We start from the raw sequence: 17,689 nt of genomic DNA, 5'->3' as shown, positions 1-17,689 counted from the left end.
ATCATTGGAATCGCTTTCATAACTTTTTTTTTTTTTTTCCAGCTGATGGATTTTTATAACATTAACAGCCATTTAGAATCAACCCGACTTTAAAAAAACTCGAGGTTTTAGCAGCAGACAACATAACTGCAGCGTTCTTGATGTGATCGGCCTTAGTTCATTGTACATATAAAGCCTCTTCGGGTTCTAAGACGGTTCTAAGAACAGTAAAGAATGGTTCTAGTTATATTTTCACTTGAGCTTGGTTCGGCGCAGCACAATTACAAACCGTTCTCACCCTGGAGTTTTCAGCACAATTAGCTGAACTGTGCTGGTAGAATGAGTGTAGGGACGTCGCCACTCAGGATTGGTCATTTGTCTGTTGCCGTACCGACTGGGCCTGATCAGCAAGGAATGGAATGGTTAAGCATCGAGAGCGATTTGGTGGAAAAGGTGGAAAAATGGCTTAAGATACTGTATAATCCCTATAAGTGGAATATATTTGTGAGTTGTGTATGTTGTACTACTATGCGGTTGCTGGTTGTTTGGTAGCCTGTTATGTTCCTTTGCCTCGATGATATATAACACTGCTAGTTGTCATAGGAGATTTGTCTCTTAGACCTAATTTTTGCTCTTTCCATCGTGTAACTTATGCATCTACGTTCCATATCCGTTATCACAAAACCCATGACACAACGAAAACAGCTCCGATCACGGTGTCCTCCATCCTCCAGTTGTTTGTTTGTAAATGCCGTGCTTAAATGACACCGCTTCAGAGTTCCTACTGCCGATGCGAATGCAACCAGGAAAATGACCCAGGGGGAAAATTAGTTCACAGGGAACCGCCTTGGAGGCTAGTTCCTATAACTGAGTTCCTAGATCTACGCAGTGCAAAAGCCCTTAATGCCGTAGGAGTTACAGTGTGGAGAAGCCCCAAAGAGATTTAACACCCAGACTGTTGCTGCTCAGAATGAAGCATAGGGGTGGATCAGTGATGATTTAGGCTGCAATATCATGGCATTCTCTACTGTGCTTGATAGGCGCATCACTGCCAAGGACAACCATTCTGAAGGACCATGTGCACCTAATGGTTCAAACATACACGACAACCGTGTATCAGCATGATAATGCACCGATACACAGCAAAACTGGTGACAGAGGGGTTTGATGAACATGAAAGTGAAGTTTAACATCTCCCATGGCCTGCACAGTCACCAGAAATTATATATATATGTTTTATACTATATATTTTTAGCCACTTTGGGGTATTTTTGAGGAGCAAAGTCAGAAAATGTTTTCCTCCACCAACATTACATAGTGACCTGGCCACAGTTCTGGAACAGGAATGGCTCAAAATCCCTTTCGGCCACTGTGAAAGACTGTATATCTGTCATTTCCAAGAAGAATCGATGCTGTATTGGCCACAAAAGGAGGCCCTACAACATAATAATAAATTATTGTGGTCTAAAACCAGGTGTTTCAGTTTCATTGTCCAACCCCTGTATGTCCCCAGGGTCCTATATTCCCCAGATTTATATAGCATGTAATGAACACATGAAAAAGCATCCTACTGTATGTTCTCAGGGTCCTATGTATCTACACCATTTCAGTTTTCCTGGGTCAAAAATGGTCATAAAGCAAAATGCTTATAACCATTTTATATTTAAATGTCTGAACATTTATATGTAAAAAGTCACAGAGTGACTGATTTGAAAAGTAAGTAATAAAATAAACAACTAAGTAAAACATTACACATTACATAGAAAAAGTGGCAGGTCTGTTATGTTGCATTTACACCGAGATTTAATGCATAGATTATTTGACATACAGTATCATCTTGTTTAGAATGAAAAGAATGAAAATATATGTTGTATACAGAAAGTGAGCAAAGATCACTGCCTATATAATCACTGAAGCTGATAATTGCTTCATTTAAATGCGAGATATACAAAGCTGCACTCTTGTGAAAATTCCGGTTATAATCAATAAAGCTATCTGTGCTGTGCAGTGAATCTCTTATTGACATCATGTTTATGCTTTGTTGGTTATAATGAAAGGATTCGCGAGCATGCAGAACTCATGCTGAACAAAAAACTCTGCCGTTTTGAGCAGATTCCACCTAACTAAAACACATCTGATTGGCCATTGCATTCACACACTCAACAGATATGTCTGTGAATGGCTACAAAGCTCAATGCTGCAAAAACAAGTTGTAAATAGAAACCTTTAATGCTCTTCACAGAGCGCTTACATAAATACTTACAGGAGCGTTTTATAGCAGCTGGCTGTCAGAGAGTATCGCTACTGCAGAACGGCAGGTATCGTCACATTAAATGATCAAATAAATCTTTGGTGGGACAATGATTCATTTTGGCAGCCGCCAAAATATTTTCAATGCAGGAAAAACCCTGAATGAAGTGAATACTTTAAAAGGTCAGAACTCGGCCCTATCAACTTTATTAACTTCTAACTCTGACCCTAACCCTAACCTAAGGAAGCTATGACTTTTTGTGATTCCTTTACTCCAACCATTTAAGTTCCCTCCCCTCAAATCTAGGCCTATTATATTGAGAGCCAGTGCATTGTGTGCTTAATAAACACAGGAAACATAGGACCCTGATGATATAGGACCCTTTTTATGTGCCGTATAAATCTGGGGAACAAAGGACCATATGAACAAGGTTATTAGAACAATGCCATGTTCCTATAGTGGTATAGGTGGTGTTTAGCATGTTGTTAAATTGCTGTACGGTTGCAAAGGTGTTCTGGGTGGTTGTTAACAATTTATGTTCCTTTGCCATTTCTTAGGTTTTCTGGGTGGTTGTTAGCACATTGCTATACTGCTATGCAGTTGCCAAGGTATGCTGGGTGGTTGTTAGCGCATTGCTACATTGCTCTGCAGTTGTTCCGGTGTTACTGGTTGTTATTTTATGCACTAGCTGTTTTTTATTTTTTTTAAAAAATAAGTCAGATAATTTAATGTGTCATTCATGTCTGTAAACAATGTGGGTTAGGGGTTTCAAAAAAACCTACCACTCAAATACTGTTTAAGCAATAGTAAACTAGCAAACTGATTCACTGATTCAAACACTTAAATGTGGCACAAGAGGCTTTAAGTGACGCCATGACTGTAATAGTCTTATAGATCTGTGTTGAGCTGTTGTTCAGCCCCTCAGCTGAGAGCTGAACAGTCTAATCTGTGTCAAGTAACATGACTTCTCGCACAGTGATTCATCTGTTTGAACACAGGTTTGATTAACAAATCACTTCTAAAACAGTGACATGAATGAATGCATTTGATGCTGACATTGAGTGTGTCAGAGATAAAATGAATGAAAGAAATAAAGAATGAGTACATCCGGGATTTACTGAACATGCAGAGAGTGCTGCTGAAGAAAACCAGTATCTATATTTAGCTGATGTGTTTATGCGTGTCCTCTTATCTTTGTCGTCCTGTCACTGGTTCTACTCAGGGGACGTCACTGGCGCTCATGGAGCCACATACACACATACCTGTGTCAACACTGAAATGCGGACAAATCATTTCTCACACATTGATAACACTGATAACATGCCACTCTGAATTAAATTCGTACAATATTTACGATGTTCTAGAACAGTGTTTCTCAACTCTAGTCCTCAGGACCCACCTCCCAGAATTCTTTAAATGTCTCCCTATTCAACACAATTAGAAGCTGATGAGCTGAATCAGGTGTTTCAATTAGTGAGTCATCTAAAACATTCCAGTAGCTGGGTGCCAGTGTTGCCAGGCCTGTTCTAGAACATTAAATTATGAGTCCAACGAGGACCCCTTGTGGTAAAATTTAGAATAAAATGTGTTGGTTGCTTTTGCTCGTCTCTTAATTTTCCATGTTTTTTTATTTTTTTATGTTCTCAGATCCCAAATGGTTGTCCACTAACCTCGGAATCCTGACGTGCATCGAATGTTCAGGCATTCACCGGGAGATGGGCGTTCACATCTCACGCATCCAGTCTATGGAGCTAGACAAACTGGGAACCTCTGAACTCTTGGTGTGTTCGTTGGTGCAAACATTTTCTTTTCCAAAAACAGTATAGATGGGGCTTAAACAGGGGATCCCAAGGTAATCTGTGGAGGTACTGCAGGGGGTCTGAAAATTGTTTAATCGCAAACTATTTTTTATGACAAAATTCAAATATACATTTAAAAAAATACCACTTTAATACTTTAAGCAAAGCTAAAGTTCAGCGACTGTAAATGTTTCAATGTCCCTCCTACATTAAAATGTTTCAAGTAAAATTAAAATTGTATGTGCAAAGCATATGACTCTTTACCATGGTTGTTATCATTAACTAAAACTATCTAAAAAAACAAACCATTTTTGTTAATTGAAATAAAGCTGAAAAATATAAATATTGTATGAAGAAAAAATAAAATTAGAAACTGAAATAAGTTCAATTTGAAGCACTAAAATTACTAACTGAATATAAATAAAAACTAAAACCGAAATAAAAATAAATTAAATCTAAATAGAAAATTAATAAAAATGACTAAAGCACATTACTAAAATTGTGACTAAAGTCAAAATTAAATCTGAATTCAAAATATCAATTAAACTATAATAGTATATAAATAATACTAAAATAACGCTGCTGTATACATCAATAATGATTATTTTATTTATTTTTTTGGCTATGTAAGCAGCATCATAACCAAGGGTAAATGCATTATTATGATATATATATATATATATATATATATATACACGACATGTTATTATAGGCCAAGCTTAACACTCTGTTTTATACAATATCTAACAAAAAATGATCCTTGGCCTGCTAAAAGACCCCTTTAGTATAGCAATTAAATCCTATTTCATATAAAATATTTGGGTTCAGTGCATTGGTCCCATGACAATCTACATATTTCATAATGAATATTTAAATTAAACATATTTTCATGCATTAGATATGTTGTAATTTATTCACCTTGCATTTTGTTTTCTTCTTTTTTGCTTTCAGCTGGCCAAGAATGTGGGGAACAGTAGTTTTAATGAAATAATGGAGGGAAGTCTTCCTTGCCCCTCTCCTAAACCCACTCCTGCTAGTGACATGTAAGTATGCCTGGCAAACTTGCTGAACAATGACAGGGAATTTTTTTTTTTTTACTTTTAAAATTAAATTAATTATTTATTAGTTGTTATATTATATTAGATGTAAATTAATGTTCAACCATTTGTTTTGTGTAGTTGCAGTTTCTTGAACATTTTTGAATGTTTTGAATATTAATGTTAAATTATGTTTTCATTTCCCCCTCTCTTATGTTGATCTTAGGACTGTTCGTAAGGAGTTCATTAATGCTAAGTATGTAGATCATAAGTTTGCAAGAAAAACCTGCAGCTCAGCAGCAGCCAAGATGAGTGAGTTGTTTGAAGCCGTCAGGTCACACGACCTGCTAGGTCTGATCCAAGTGTATGCTGAGGGGGTGGAGCTTATGGAACCACTACCTGAAGGGGGACAGGTGAGTGACAGCATCTGAGATCAAATCGATCATTAACATGTTCCATAAACTGGTTAAAAAATTAATTAAGTGGCCCCTGAAATGATTTATGGAAGGCATAGGGGAGTAAATAATGACATAATTTTCATTTTTGGGTGAACTATCCCTTCAAAGTTTGAATCTGAAACATACCAAGGATTCTAGGAGGAGATAGTAGGTCCACATGGACAGAGTGTGACCCAAACTATCACTTGACATGATGGATGACCCAGAGCCTTTGATGAGCACAGATTTTGAGGTCTGGTGCATATCAGAAAGCAGACACTGGACGTGACTTGAATCTTCTGCCTTGATCTTTTCCCAGCTTTCTGCACTGAGAGACAATTCATTTCTGTCAGCTGATGACTTTGATAGTGCTGCTGCCTGATTTTGATATGAACAGCTGCTCTGAGTGGGTGTAGTCGCAAAAACATACTCAATCTAAAATGATCTCTGTTTCGCTTTTTATTATGTAGCCTCTGGCCAGGGCATCAGATGATTTTTGGTTTATTTTTGTTCATCAGACATGAAGCAGTGTCCATATACATGTCAGAGACCCTATCAGCCATGTATTTATATAATATATATATATATATATATATATATATATACACTGCTAAAGGAATAAAGGAACAATTTGAAAACACATCAGATTTCAATGGGGAAAAATATCATGCTGGATATCTATACTGATATGGACTGGGTAATGTATTAGGAACGAAAGGATGCCACATCGTTTGATGGAAATGAAAATTATCAACCTACAGAGGACTGAATTCAAAGACACCCTGAAAATCAAAGTGAAAAAAATGATGCAGCAGGCTAGTCCATTTTACTGAAATTTCATTGCACCAACTCAAAATGGTACTCAGTAGTTTGTATGGCCCCCACATACTTGTATGCATGCCTGACAACGTCGGGGCATGCTCCTAATGAGACAACGGATTGTGTCCTGGGGTATTTCCTTCCAGATCTGGACCAGGGCATCACTGAGGTCCTGGACAGTCTGAGGTGCAACCTGGCGGTGTCGGATGGACCGAAACATAATGTCCCAGAGGTGTTCTATTTGATTTAGGTCAGGTGAGCGTGGGGCCATTCAATGGTATCAATTCCTTCATCCTCCAGGAACTGCCTGCATACTCTCGCCACATGAGGCCGGCATTGTCGTGCACCAGGAGGAACCTAGGACCTACTGCACCAGCGTAGGGTCTGACAATGGGTCCAAGGATTTCATCCCGATACCTAATGGCAGTCAGGGTGCCATTGTCTAGCCTGTAGAGGTCTGTGCGTCCCTCCATGGATATGCCTCCCCAGACCATCACTGACCCACCACCAAACCGGTCATGCTGAACGATGTTACAAGCAGCATAACGCTCTCCACAGCTTCTATAAGAACCTTTCATGTCTGTCACGTGCTCAGGGTGAACCTGCTCTCATCTGTGAGAAGCACAGGGCGCCAGTGGCGGTCCTGCCGATTCTGGTGTTCAATGGCAAATGCCAATCGAGCTCTACAGTGCTGGGCAGTGAGCACAGGGCCCACTAGAGGACATCGGGCCCTGAGGCCACCTTCATGAAGTCTGTTTCTGATTGTTTGGTCAGAGACATTCACACCAGTGGCCTGCTGGAGGTCATTTTGTAGGGCTCTGGCAGTGCTCATCCTGTTCCTCCTTGCACAAAGGAGCAGATACTGGTCCTGCTGATGGGTTAAGGACCTTCTATGGCCCTGTCCAGCTCTTCTAGAATAACTGTCTGTCTCCTGGAATCTCCTCCATACTCTTGAGACTGTGCTGGGAAACACAGCAAACCTTCTGGCAATGGCACGTATTGATGTGCCATCCTGGAGGAGTTGGACTGCCTGTGCAACCTCTGTAGGGTCCAGGTATCGCCTCATGCTATCAGTAGTGTCACTGACTCTAACCAAATGCAAAACTAGTGAAAAACAGTCCGAAAAGATGAGTAGGGGAAAAAATGTCAGTGGCTTCCACCTGTAAAACCATTCCTGTTTTGGGGGTCGTCTCATTGTTGCCCATCTAGTGCACCTGTTGTTAATTTCATTAACACCAAAGCAGCTGAAACTGATTAACAACCCCCTCTGCTACTTAACTGACCAGATCAATATCCCAGGAGTTTAACTGACTTGATGCTATTCTCTGATTAAAAAGTGTTCCTTTAATTTTTTTGAGCAGTGTATATATTATATATGCTACTGTTCAAAAGTTTAGGGGCAGTTAGGTTTATATATATATATATATATATATTTAAGCTTACCAAGGCTGCATTAATTTAATAACCAAGGTTGCATTATACATTTTTGTGATACATTCTTTGGTGAATAGAAAGTTCAAAAGAGCAGCATTTTGTAACATTATAACTGTCTTTACTGTCACTTATGACCAGTTTAATTCATCTTTGCTGAATAAAAGTATTAATTACCAGTTATCACCTTTTGTTTTTGAAATAACATGCACAGACAAAATGTACTTTGGAGGACTAGGGGAGCCACTTAAAAATAAGAATAAATAAATAAATAAATAAAGAAATAAAAATAAAGAAATCAATTTTTTTGGCCAATGCTTTTTTTAAATTAAATAAATTTATTTTTTTTAAAAACATTAATTAAATGAGCAGTTTTAAATAATACATTGATAGATTTCTTTATTTTTATTTTTTATTTATTTTTATTTTTTATTTGTTATGCTAAAAAATCCTTTATATTTTATGCAATAAGAAGAGACCATTATTATGAAAGCAAAATGTGTTAACAAGTGCTTAATGTTTTATTTATGCTTCTATGTTATAGGAAGGAGGAGAGACTGCATTGCACTACGCCGTGAGAACAGCTGACCACACCTCGCTGCACCTGGTCGACTTCCTCGTCCAGAACAGGTATTGAACACCTGCTTATTACCACAAAAAACTGGGAGGATACACTCCTGGCCATGCTTTGATTATCAATTTTCTGTATTTTGCAGTGAAAGATCCTCAGTATTCGATTTCTCCGTTTATGTCCTCAGCTGTCAGGCAGTCACCTCTTGTTTTGTTCCAACACCGTTATCATGAAGAGCTTGATGGTTAACCAGGATGCGTTTTTAATGTGTTTTTTCTTAGGGTGGCAGGTGTTCATGTACAAGCTCCAGAACTTTTGAAGGGATTATTATGCAGAAAATAGAGTAATTTAAGTTCAGCTTTAGCTCAATTTGCTCTCTGCTGTGTGGATTAAAGTTACATAACAACATTAGAAGATCAAGTCATGCCTGAGCCAGAACTATACTTGGCTCACATCCTAGTAAATAATCATAATTCGATTTTCCTGAGAACTGGAACACTGAAACTATTTTTAAGGTTTGCACTGAAGGTTGGTTTAAGAGAAATATGACAGCAGAAGGGAAATAAATCCAACCCAGACAACTGGGATTGTATTATTTCTTTGGACGGCATGGCCCACTTCAGGTTTTCCATTCCCCACTCCTCAATCACACCCTGATCACATTTGGAAGATACCCTGTCCAAGTTAGTTCCATTGCTAAATTTTCAGAAGGTTATTTTAATATTAAGCAAAATCATGTTCCGTACAGTTGCAAGGTTGATTATTTGATGATATGATGATGAAATTTTGTAATTTACTCACCCTCAGGTTGTTCTAAACCTGAATGAGTTTCTTTGTTCTGTTGAACACAAAAGAAGATATTTTGAAGAATGTTGTTAACCGGAAGTAGTTGCTGGCCCCCACTGACTTTCATAGTATGAAAAAAAAAATACTATGCAAGTCAATAACGTAATATCCTGAATGATACATAATTTCAAATGATCTGAATCTTATGCCGTAATGTAATCACTACAGAAAATGTTCAGGCGAATCTTGATTCTAGATCAGAGAAATATATATGTAGAATTGTTCTCACAGAGCAGGGATATACTGGTGTAGATGTGTAGCCTAGCATCTCTGTGTTTCTCACTTTCTCTGTAGTCTCACTAGGTAAACAGAACTAGGTCATTCACTTGCTCTTTCCCCATGTGTGCTGTTTAGTCACTGCTAACCCAAATTCATGTAGATTTACAAAGGTGTGAAGCAGCTCATTAAGAGAAAATGGTGTTAATGTCACAGCCTCAAGGAAAGATTTGGGTTACACTTTATTTTGATGGTCCACTTTAGACATTCTGTTGACTGTAAGTAACGTTGCACCTACGCATCAAATAACTCTCAATAGAGTGTTAGTTGAATATTAGTAGACTGTTAGGGGTAGGGGTAGGAGTAGTAGAATAAGAGGTTAGGGTTAGTAGAATAAGTTGACATGTACTTGCAAAGTGACTTATTGTTTGTATAATGTCTGTTGGAGTACCATCACAATAAAGTGTTTGCAGATATTAAGCAGACAGTCTACTAATACTCTAATGAGAGTTAGTTGATATGTAGGTGCATCGTTACTTATAGTCAACAGAATGTCTAAAGGGGACCATCAAAATAAAATCATAAAGTGTTACCAAGATTTGAATTGCAATAAAGAAAATCTCTGTGCTCAGATTATTTTGTTAGTATGTTCACAGAGTTTTGCACCTAAATTGATGCAGATTGGTTTTAATAGATTGGTTTATTTTGCTTTATGTAGGAAGTTCTAACATGTACATTGTGTTTTTATAGTACAATAAACTGTCATATATCATAAGATCAAGGAAAATTTGATTCCTTATGTCTCTGTCTCCAGTGGGAATCTGGATAAACAGACGGAGAGAGGAAACACGGCCCTGCACTACTGCTGTCTCTATGAGAAACATGAATGCCTCAAACTACTGCTGAGAGGCAAACCAGCTACTGATATCAGTGAGTTACACACAAACATGCTGTTTTTACCAGATTTATTTGTTCACTTTTGATTGTGCTTTCATAATATGCTTACTTATATACATAATTTAATGTATTTTAGTTATCATTTTTGGTATAGATCAATATTGGACATTTAATTGCCGTAATTTCCCCAATTTTTATATTTAGATTGCAGTCATCTAATGCTTAATTAAAGTAAATGTTTAAAAACGCAAATAATTTAAAAGTACTGTTAAATGTAATCTTTTGCAAAACCCTAACCCTATCCATTTTTTATACTGTAGATTATAATGTTGTGATGCCTAAATTCACTTGTGGCATTTAAAATGATTGATTTTAGTGTTTTATTTTTGGTTTATTTAGACAAAATAGTCTAGAATTGTAATATTGGCTAGAATTTTAGCCATTTTAACATCTGTGCATCACTACTTGCTTATATATTTAATTAGAAAACAAATACATACAAGCTTGCGTTTCATAATGATAAACATTATGTATATGTGGTCTGGTTAACATGTGGCCTCATGTTTCAGCCAATCAGAATGGAGAAACCGCTCTGGATGTGGCCAGGCGGATGAAGATCATCCAGTGTGAGGAAGCGGTGAGTAACTTCTGGGTCAGAAGTTACAATCCTTCATGTGAAAACTGTTAATGGCCCCAGAAGTGTTCTTCAAGATCAATAGGGGGTTTTAGAGATGTGCGGAAGGCCCTAGGGTGTAAAGATGTGGTTGTTTTTGTAGATCTAACTTATGTTTCTCTGTATGTGTGCTTCAGCTGGTACAAGCCGCTGCAGGAAAATTTAATACTAAAGTCCATGTGGAATATGAATGGAATCTCAGACTGGAAGAGCTCGACGAGAGTGATGATGATCTGGATGACAAAGTAACGCATTACCATTTGAACCTATCTTAAAATATTCAAACTTCTGTGACTCACAGACTGATTGATATTCTCATTGTCTTTCATTCCCAGCCCAGTCCTATAAAGAAGGATCGTTCTCCCCGTCCACAGAGTTTCTGTCACTCATCCAGTCTCTCTCCACATGATAAGCTCTCTCTGCCTGGTTTCATTGGCCAGCGTGATAAGCAGCGCCTCTCATACACTGCACTCACCAATCAGATGTACAGCGTTTCCACTGACTGTCCATCCTCTCCCGTCGCAGATGCCCCACCTCTGCCACCTAGGAATGCAGGCAAAGGTAATCCAGAAACACAGCCAATCAGATTCCACAGAACATAAAACTTGTTCTAACCTATCATGTTCTTATGAATTCCATAATTGTATATGTTAATTTAAATAATTATATTTATAAATGTATTAATCAAACTCTCAGCTTCTGTAATTTTAGTTCAGTTCAGTTTGTAGTCCTAAAACCTGAAGAAAATTTAGCATTTTCGACCCTTGTATTCCCTATGCAGTTTCTAATGGGTTTTTAAGAGTAAGGATTTCATTCAGCACCTTTGAAGAGAGTTTTGTTTTACAACTAGGTCTGGGACGATACATCGATTATCGATCGATACAATGAATCTGGATCGATCCTGATATTTTCTCTCTCTAATTGATTCTGAGCTTAGTTTTAACAGCAGATGGTGCGCTAGGCTAGTTTTTAACCGCACAATTTCAAATGCTCACGAAGAAGACTGCTGGACAGCGCTTGTGCTTTCAGCTGAGTCATGTAAGCAGTGCTGCCAATTTAGCGATTTTGTTGCTAGATTTAGCGACTTCCCTGCCCCTTTTGAGACTTTTTTCAAAAGCCTAGCGACAAATCTAGCAACTTCTTGGACAAACCTTATTTAGATTACATGACTCATAGATATTAATCTATATTAAAGGTGCAGTAAATTTTATTTGAGCTACGCTGTTGGACATTGTTGTTATTTGAAATCAACCCAAACAAACACATCCCTCTCTTCATTGCTCCGCCTCCAAAACTCACACTCCAATTCTAACCACCCTGCTCTGAGTCGGTCTCGAACCGCTGCCCAATCGCTGCTGGCATGCAAGGCGAATGCACTACCAATGACACTAAACACCTCATTCTCTAGCGGCCGTCAGTGTGCAGTCGTTTAACTGCAGAACTCTCACTATCTGGCCACTGTTACACACGCAATGCGAGTGGATGTCTGTTTATCACAGCTGACGCACAACAAAATGCTTCACGAAAAATAAAGCACAGCTGATAAACGAACGACAAGGAAGCACAAAAAAATGAACATACAGTACACACGAGTAAATACAAAGTGTTCGCTGTTAGTCGCAAACAGCACAGGAGCTCCAGGGAATCAAAACCCAGTGTACTCACATGAGAAGCGGGATCAAAGCAGTTTTCAGGCCTTCCCTCTTAGCTCTCTCCAGCGCCGGGTAGCTTTTCTAATATAAAAAAAAAAACGGGTCCTAAAGCACTTGCCCAGGCATAAACCTTAATTCCAGTGATATTCTTTTGAGCTGTTTTGTATTGTGTCCCAGTTCTGCAGTTTCTCTCTCCTCGACCGTCATACGCCCCCTGATGCTAATAGGTTTTAGCTACTTTCAGCTGAAAGCAATTGGCAAAACTGCATTTAAGTGGTTAAATATACTTGCACCTCGGTTCAGAATGCTTTCAGCTTCAACTTTCAGCTGAAAGCAGTTGGCAAAACTGCATGTGAGTGGTTAAATATACTTGCACCTCGGCTCAGAATGCTTTTATGATGCGAGATTTGTAATTTGCTTCAACTTTATGAATGATTATTTTAAGTTTAAGTGGTGTGTGTAAAGAAACTGGAAGCAGGCAGTGTACAATTGTTTCTAAAGCATGTATAGTAGTGCCATCTGCTGTTTAAAAACTTAGCTCAGAATCGATTCGAGACAGAATCGCGATACATCGGAAAATATCAGAATCGCTACAGATTCTTCAAGTGGTACTCACTGCAGAGTCTATAATGGCCAGCTCCTCCTCTCTGGACGTCCAGTGGGGTGGAGAGATAGAGTTGTGGGTAGGGTTAGGGTAGAATTAGGGTGTGGTTGTACATTCGCTCCTCCTCACTGGACGTTAGCTCCCCCTCACTAGACGTCCAGCAAGGAGGAGCTAACTTAAGCTCCACCCATTTGCTCTGCAGTGAGCACCTTCTCAGATTCTTCGTATCGCGAATCGAGATTCGATGTATTGTCCCAGCCCTATAAATTGCTTAGATTCATACCTTGAATATGAATTGTTTATTTTTTTTTTTTTTTTTTATGTTGCTATTTGCTAAACAAGCAATACTACTTATTGTTAAAACATCCTTTTGGTAGTTGTAGTCCTTATATAGCAACTTGCAGTGTTATTTTAGTATTATTTATGTACTATGTATACAGTACTAAATAGTACTATAGTATTTAATAATATTTTGAATTTGACATTTTACGGTCCTTTTTTAACTTTAGTACTTATTTCAATTAGTTGCCGATGCAACATTTTAAAGTTTTTATTAAAGTTTTTTATCTAATATTTATATTTTATTGTATTTCAGCTTTATTTCAATTACTGCACAGGCAACTCGTTTGTAAAGTTTCAAAATTCATGAGTTATGACTGTGTGTATTATATGCGTAGAACAAAACATGAAAGTAAATACTTGACTGCTCAAAGCAGCGATTGACCAATCACCATCAAGTTATCCAGAGAGCTATTTAAATGTTTTTGATGTGTTCATTATTTAGAGTGTACTGAAAAGACAACAAAACTGCAACTGTAATTTCTCTCTGTGTATGTTGGGGGGAGGTGGTTAACCTGCTTTCTGTTGCTTTGCACAGACTCCAGCTTTGTTTACTTTTCCATTTGATACTTTTGTTTATGGTTTGACTTTCTGATATGACATGGTATTAATCGGCAAACCTATGTAAAATGTTATCAGGACTTTTTCCATCTTTTCTTCGCTCTCTCTTTTTTTCTCGTCTCTCTTGCAGCTCCTCATCTGGCTTTCCTTGGCTCTCATTCCCACTATGCTACTCTGGCTAGCACTCGACCATACATCAGTGACTATCTAAATTTTTTATTTGCATACACCCTATCTGCTTATTTAATCTTTTTAATGACCTCATCCTTTGATCTTATGACATTATATAACTGTGTCTGAAACTGAAGGCTGCTGCAATGTGAAATTAATGGTTTTATATGAAAGGACATGACTCAAAAGTTTCAAAAAAGTTTGGGGACAGTAATATTTTTTTGAAAGAAATTAATAGTTATATTCAGAAAGGAATTAAATTTATCAAAAGTAACAGTAAAAACATTTATATTGTGAAATAGAATAGAATCCTGAAAATATGTACAATATCTCACAGAAGTGAGTACACCCCTCACATTTTTGTAAATATTTTATTATATCTTTTCATGTGACAACACTGAAGAAATGACACTTTTCTACAATGTAAAGTAGTGAGTGTACAGCTTGTATAACAGTGCAAATTTGCTGTCCCCTCAAAATAACTCAACACACAGCCATTAATGTCTAAATCGTTGGCCACAAAAGTGAGTACACCCCTAAGTGAAAATGTCCAAATTGGGCCCAATTAGCCATTTTCTCTCCCCGGTGTCATGTGACTCGTTAGTGTTACAAGGTCTCAGGTGTGAATGGGGAGCAGGTGTGTTAAATTTGGTGTTATCGCTCTCACTCTCTCATACTGGTCACTGGAAGTTCAAGTTCATAGCAAAGAACATAATAATGGTGGCCACACAAAATATTGACATTTTGGGCCCAATTTGGACATTTTTACTTAGGGGTGTACTCACTTTTGTGGCCAGCGGTTTAGACATTAATGGCTGTGTGTTGAGTTATTTTGAGGGGACAGCAAATTTACACTGTTATACAAACTGTACACTCAATAATTTACATTGTAGCAAAGTGTAATTTCTTCAGTGTTGTCACATGAAAAGATATAATAAAATATTTACAAAAATGTGAGGGGTGTACGCACTTCTGTGAGATACTGTATGTATCATGGTTTCCAAAAAAAAATTAAGCAGAACAACTATTTGCAACATTGTAGGAAATGTTTCTTGAACAGCAAATCAGCATATTAAAATGATTTCTGAAAGGTCACGTGACACTGAAGACTGGAGTAATGATGCTGAAAATTCAGCTTTGCCATCACAGAAATAAATTATATTTTAAAATACATATTACAATAGAAAACTGTTATTTTGAATTGACATGATTGAATTCACAATATTACTGCTTTTTAATTGTATTTTTTTGATCAAATACAGTAAACTTGATGAGCAAAAGAGACTTTTAAAAACTTGAAAAAAAAAAATCTTGCCAATCCCAAACTGTTGAATGGTATTGTACCTCCTAAAGAAACTAATTTCAGATTATTTGAAAATCATTTAGAACAGGGGTGCAAATCTTAGCTCCTGGAGGGCCACAGCCCTGCAGACTTTAGCTTCAACCCTAATTAAACACCTTATCCAGCTCAAGTCCTTCAGGCTTATTTGAAAATTAAAGGTATGTGTGTTGGAGCAGGAATGGAATTAAACCCTGATCTAGAAAAAGTTAGCTATACAGATTGTCAAAATTAAATAATAATAATAATAATAATAATAATATTTATAAATTAATTTACTTCTTTCAAGACACAGTTTTTTATGTTTTAAACCAACTAATCCACATACACAGGATTGTGGGATATCATAGCTGGTGGTGAATGCATATGCTGCCTTCAAAACAGAATAGATATAAGCATCTTAGTAGACAGCATGTTACGCATAAATTTAATTTGTACATGCCTTATTGCCTTTATTATGGTGGCCGAGAGAGCTCAACGTGATGCAACTGAAGAAGACACATGCAAATAGAAAAAACACCAGCAAATTAAGAAAACATCATCATCAGTTTGACAACACGTGCTGCAAATACTCACAGTGTAACCAAATACAGAAACGCGTAATCATGTCCAATTATCTTCAGTTCATCCGATTAACTTTTTGCTTGATAAATTTCACTTGGAGCCTTCTGATTCTGCTACAGTTAAGCCATTATTAGTAAATGGATGATTTGACTTTTCATAGTAACAACTAAAGCCCAGAATTTTCTGAAGTTGTTAACTTGATGCATTTGTTTATTTCTCACAGAAAGCATCCCTTTCCTGGTCCTCTCTGACTGAGCTTTTCACTGGCTGTTGACTCTTTTTAAAATCTAAAATGTAGAATAGATTTCATTTGGCTTTTTTGTTGTGTCTTGATGTCCTTCTCCAACCCTCTCAATGCCCTTCTCCAACTGAAGTCACTCCTCTAGTTTCTCCACATCTACTTATCTGGTTTCAGTAGCACTTGTCATCCTATCCTACTGGTTACCCAAACCATTGTTCTTTCTTTTTATTTTATTCTATTTCTGTTCTGTCTTCCTTCCCTCCCGCATCCTCCAAAGAACCCATGTTATATGACATTATCCATTCTTCACCATGACATCACTGCATGATGTTGTTTTATGTTGTTGATTTTCCCTCCAGCTCCTCCCTTGTCAAACCTGCCCCCCTCCACCCTCGCCCCTGTCGCACAGACCCCCGCTAGTGGCAGCTCCACCTTGTCAAAGAAGAGGCCCCCACCCCCTCCCCCTGGACACAAACGCACGCTTTCCGACCCCCCTACCCCGCTGTCATACACCCCGCTCTGTAAAGGTGGGCTACACTTAAGCAACAACCATAGCTGTTGGATTACTAGGGTTTCTGTTTTTTTTTTATTCACTCGGATCCACATGAAATGTGCAGCTGACTCTCATTAGAGTATTAGTTAACTGTTAGGCTAGGGTTTCAGTTAGTAGAATAAGTTGCAAAGCTACTTATAGTGAGTAGAATGTCTGTTGGGGGACCATCAAATTAAAGTGTTAGCAGATATTAAGCAGACAGTCTACTCTAATGAATGGTACTTGACATTTAGTAGAGTGTCTAAAGTAGATTATCAAATTACACCAAGTGTTACACCAATTTATTTGTTTTTAGATGAAATTCTAACAAGAAATAATGGTCTCTTGATTAATTTTAGATCAATCCTTAGTACCTGTTTTTAACATCCCCATGCTTAATGTGTTTATTTTTGATTTGGTCTCTGCAGTATATTACCAGATCATTTGCATCCCATTCATTCTGTGGTGGTGTTACATGTTAAACTTTAGAACATTTTAGATATGAAAAACAATATTGAGAAGACAATGTTGCCAATGAAAGGCTCAGCCTAATGACCCCATTCATAATCTTTTTACCTCTGCATTGAACCCTGCCCTAGTGATTTGCATGATGCCTAACATTTTGGGTTAAGACAAAGAACAAGGCATGGCAAAATAATGGTCTGGAAGATGCTGATGGGTGAAAGACATACTAAAATGCACTGCATTGCTTTATATATCCCTTCACATG

The 17,689-nt window shown here is 37.7% G+C and overlaps 1 protein-coding gene across 4 annotated transcripts in view; it reads left to right on the top strand.

The window, feature by feature from the left end:
• asap1b (ArfGAP with SH3 domain, ankyrin repeat and PH domain 1b) overlaps nucleotides 1-17,689 on the top strand; it is a 92,758-nt gene that overhangs the window by 69,256 nt on the left and 5,813 nt on the right. For 2 of the 4 annotated variants that reach the window (XM_051882729.1, XM_051882730.1), the window contains 9 exons: nucleotides 3,878-4,011; nucleotides 4,981-5,072; nucleotides 5,293-5,479; nucleotides 8,298-8,383; nucleotides 10,201-10,316; nucleotides 10,853-10,920; nucleotides 11,094-11,201; nucleotides 11,292-11,517; nucleotides 16,787-16,954. In XM_051882729.1, coding sequence (XP_051738689.1) covers nucleotides 3,878-4,011; nucleotides 4,981-5,072; nucleotides 5,293-5,479; nucleotides 8,298-8,383; nucleotides 10,201-10,316; nucleotides 10,853-10,920; nucleotides 11,094-11,201; nucleotides 11,292-11,517; nucleotides 16,787-16,954 — 1,185 coding nt within the window. Of the gene's footprint in view, nucleotides 1-3,877; nucleotides 4,012-4,980; nucleotides 5,073-5,292; nucleotides 5,480-8,297; nucleotides 8,384-10,200; nucleotides 10,317-10,852; nucleotides 10,921-11,093; nucleotides 11,202-11,291; nucleotides 11,518-14,242; nucleotides 14,312-16,786; nucleotides 16,955-17,689 lie in introns of all 4 variants that reach the window. The other 2 variants (XM_051882731.1, XM_051882732.1) reach the window with 2 other exon arrangements.

The sequence above is a fragment of the Ctenopharyngodon idella genome, chromosome 23 (assembly GCF_019924925.1).
Source record: "Ctenopharyngodon idella isolate HZGC_01 chromosome 23, HZGC01, whole genome shotgun sequence".
In the NCBI taxonomy this organism is placed as follows: domain Eukaryota; kingdom Metazoa; phylum Chordata; class Actinopteri; order Cypriniformes; family Xenocyprididae; genus Ctenopharyngodon; species Ctenopharyngodon idella.
Note: the sequence above shows the minus strand (reverse complement) of the source record. Positions and strands in the feature narration are given on the sequence as shown.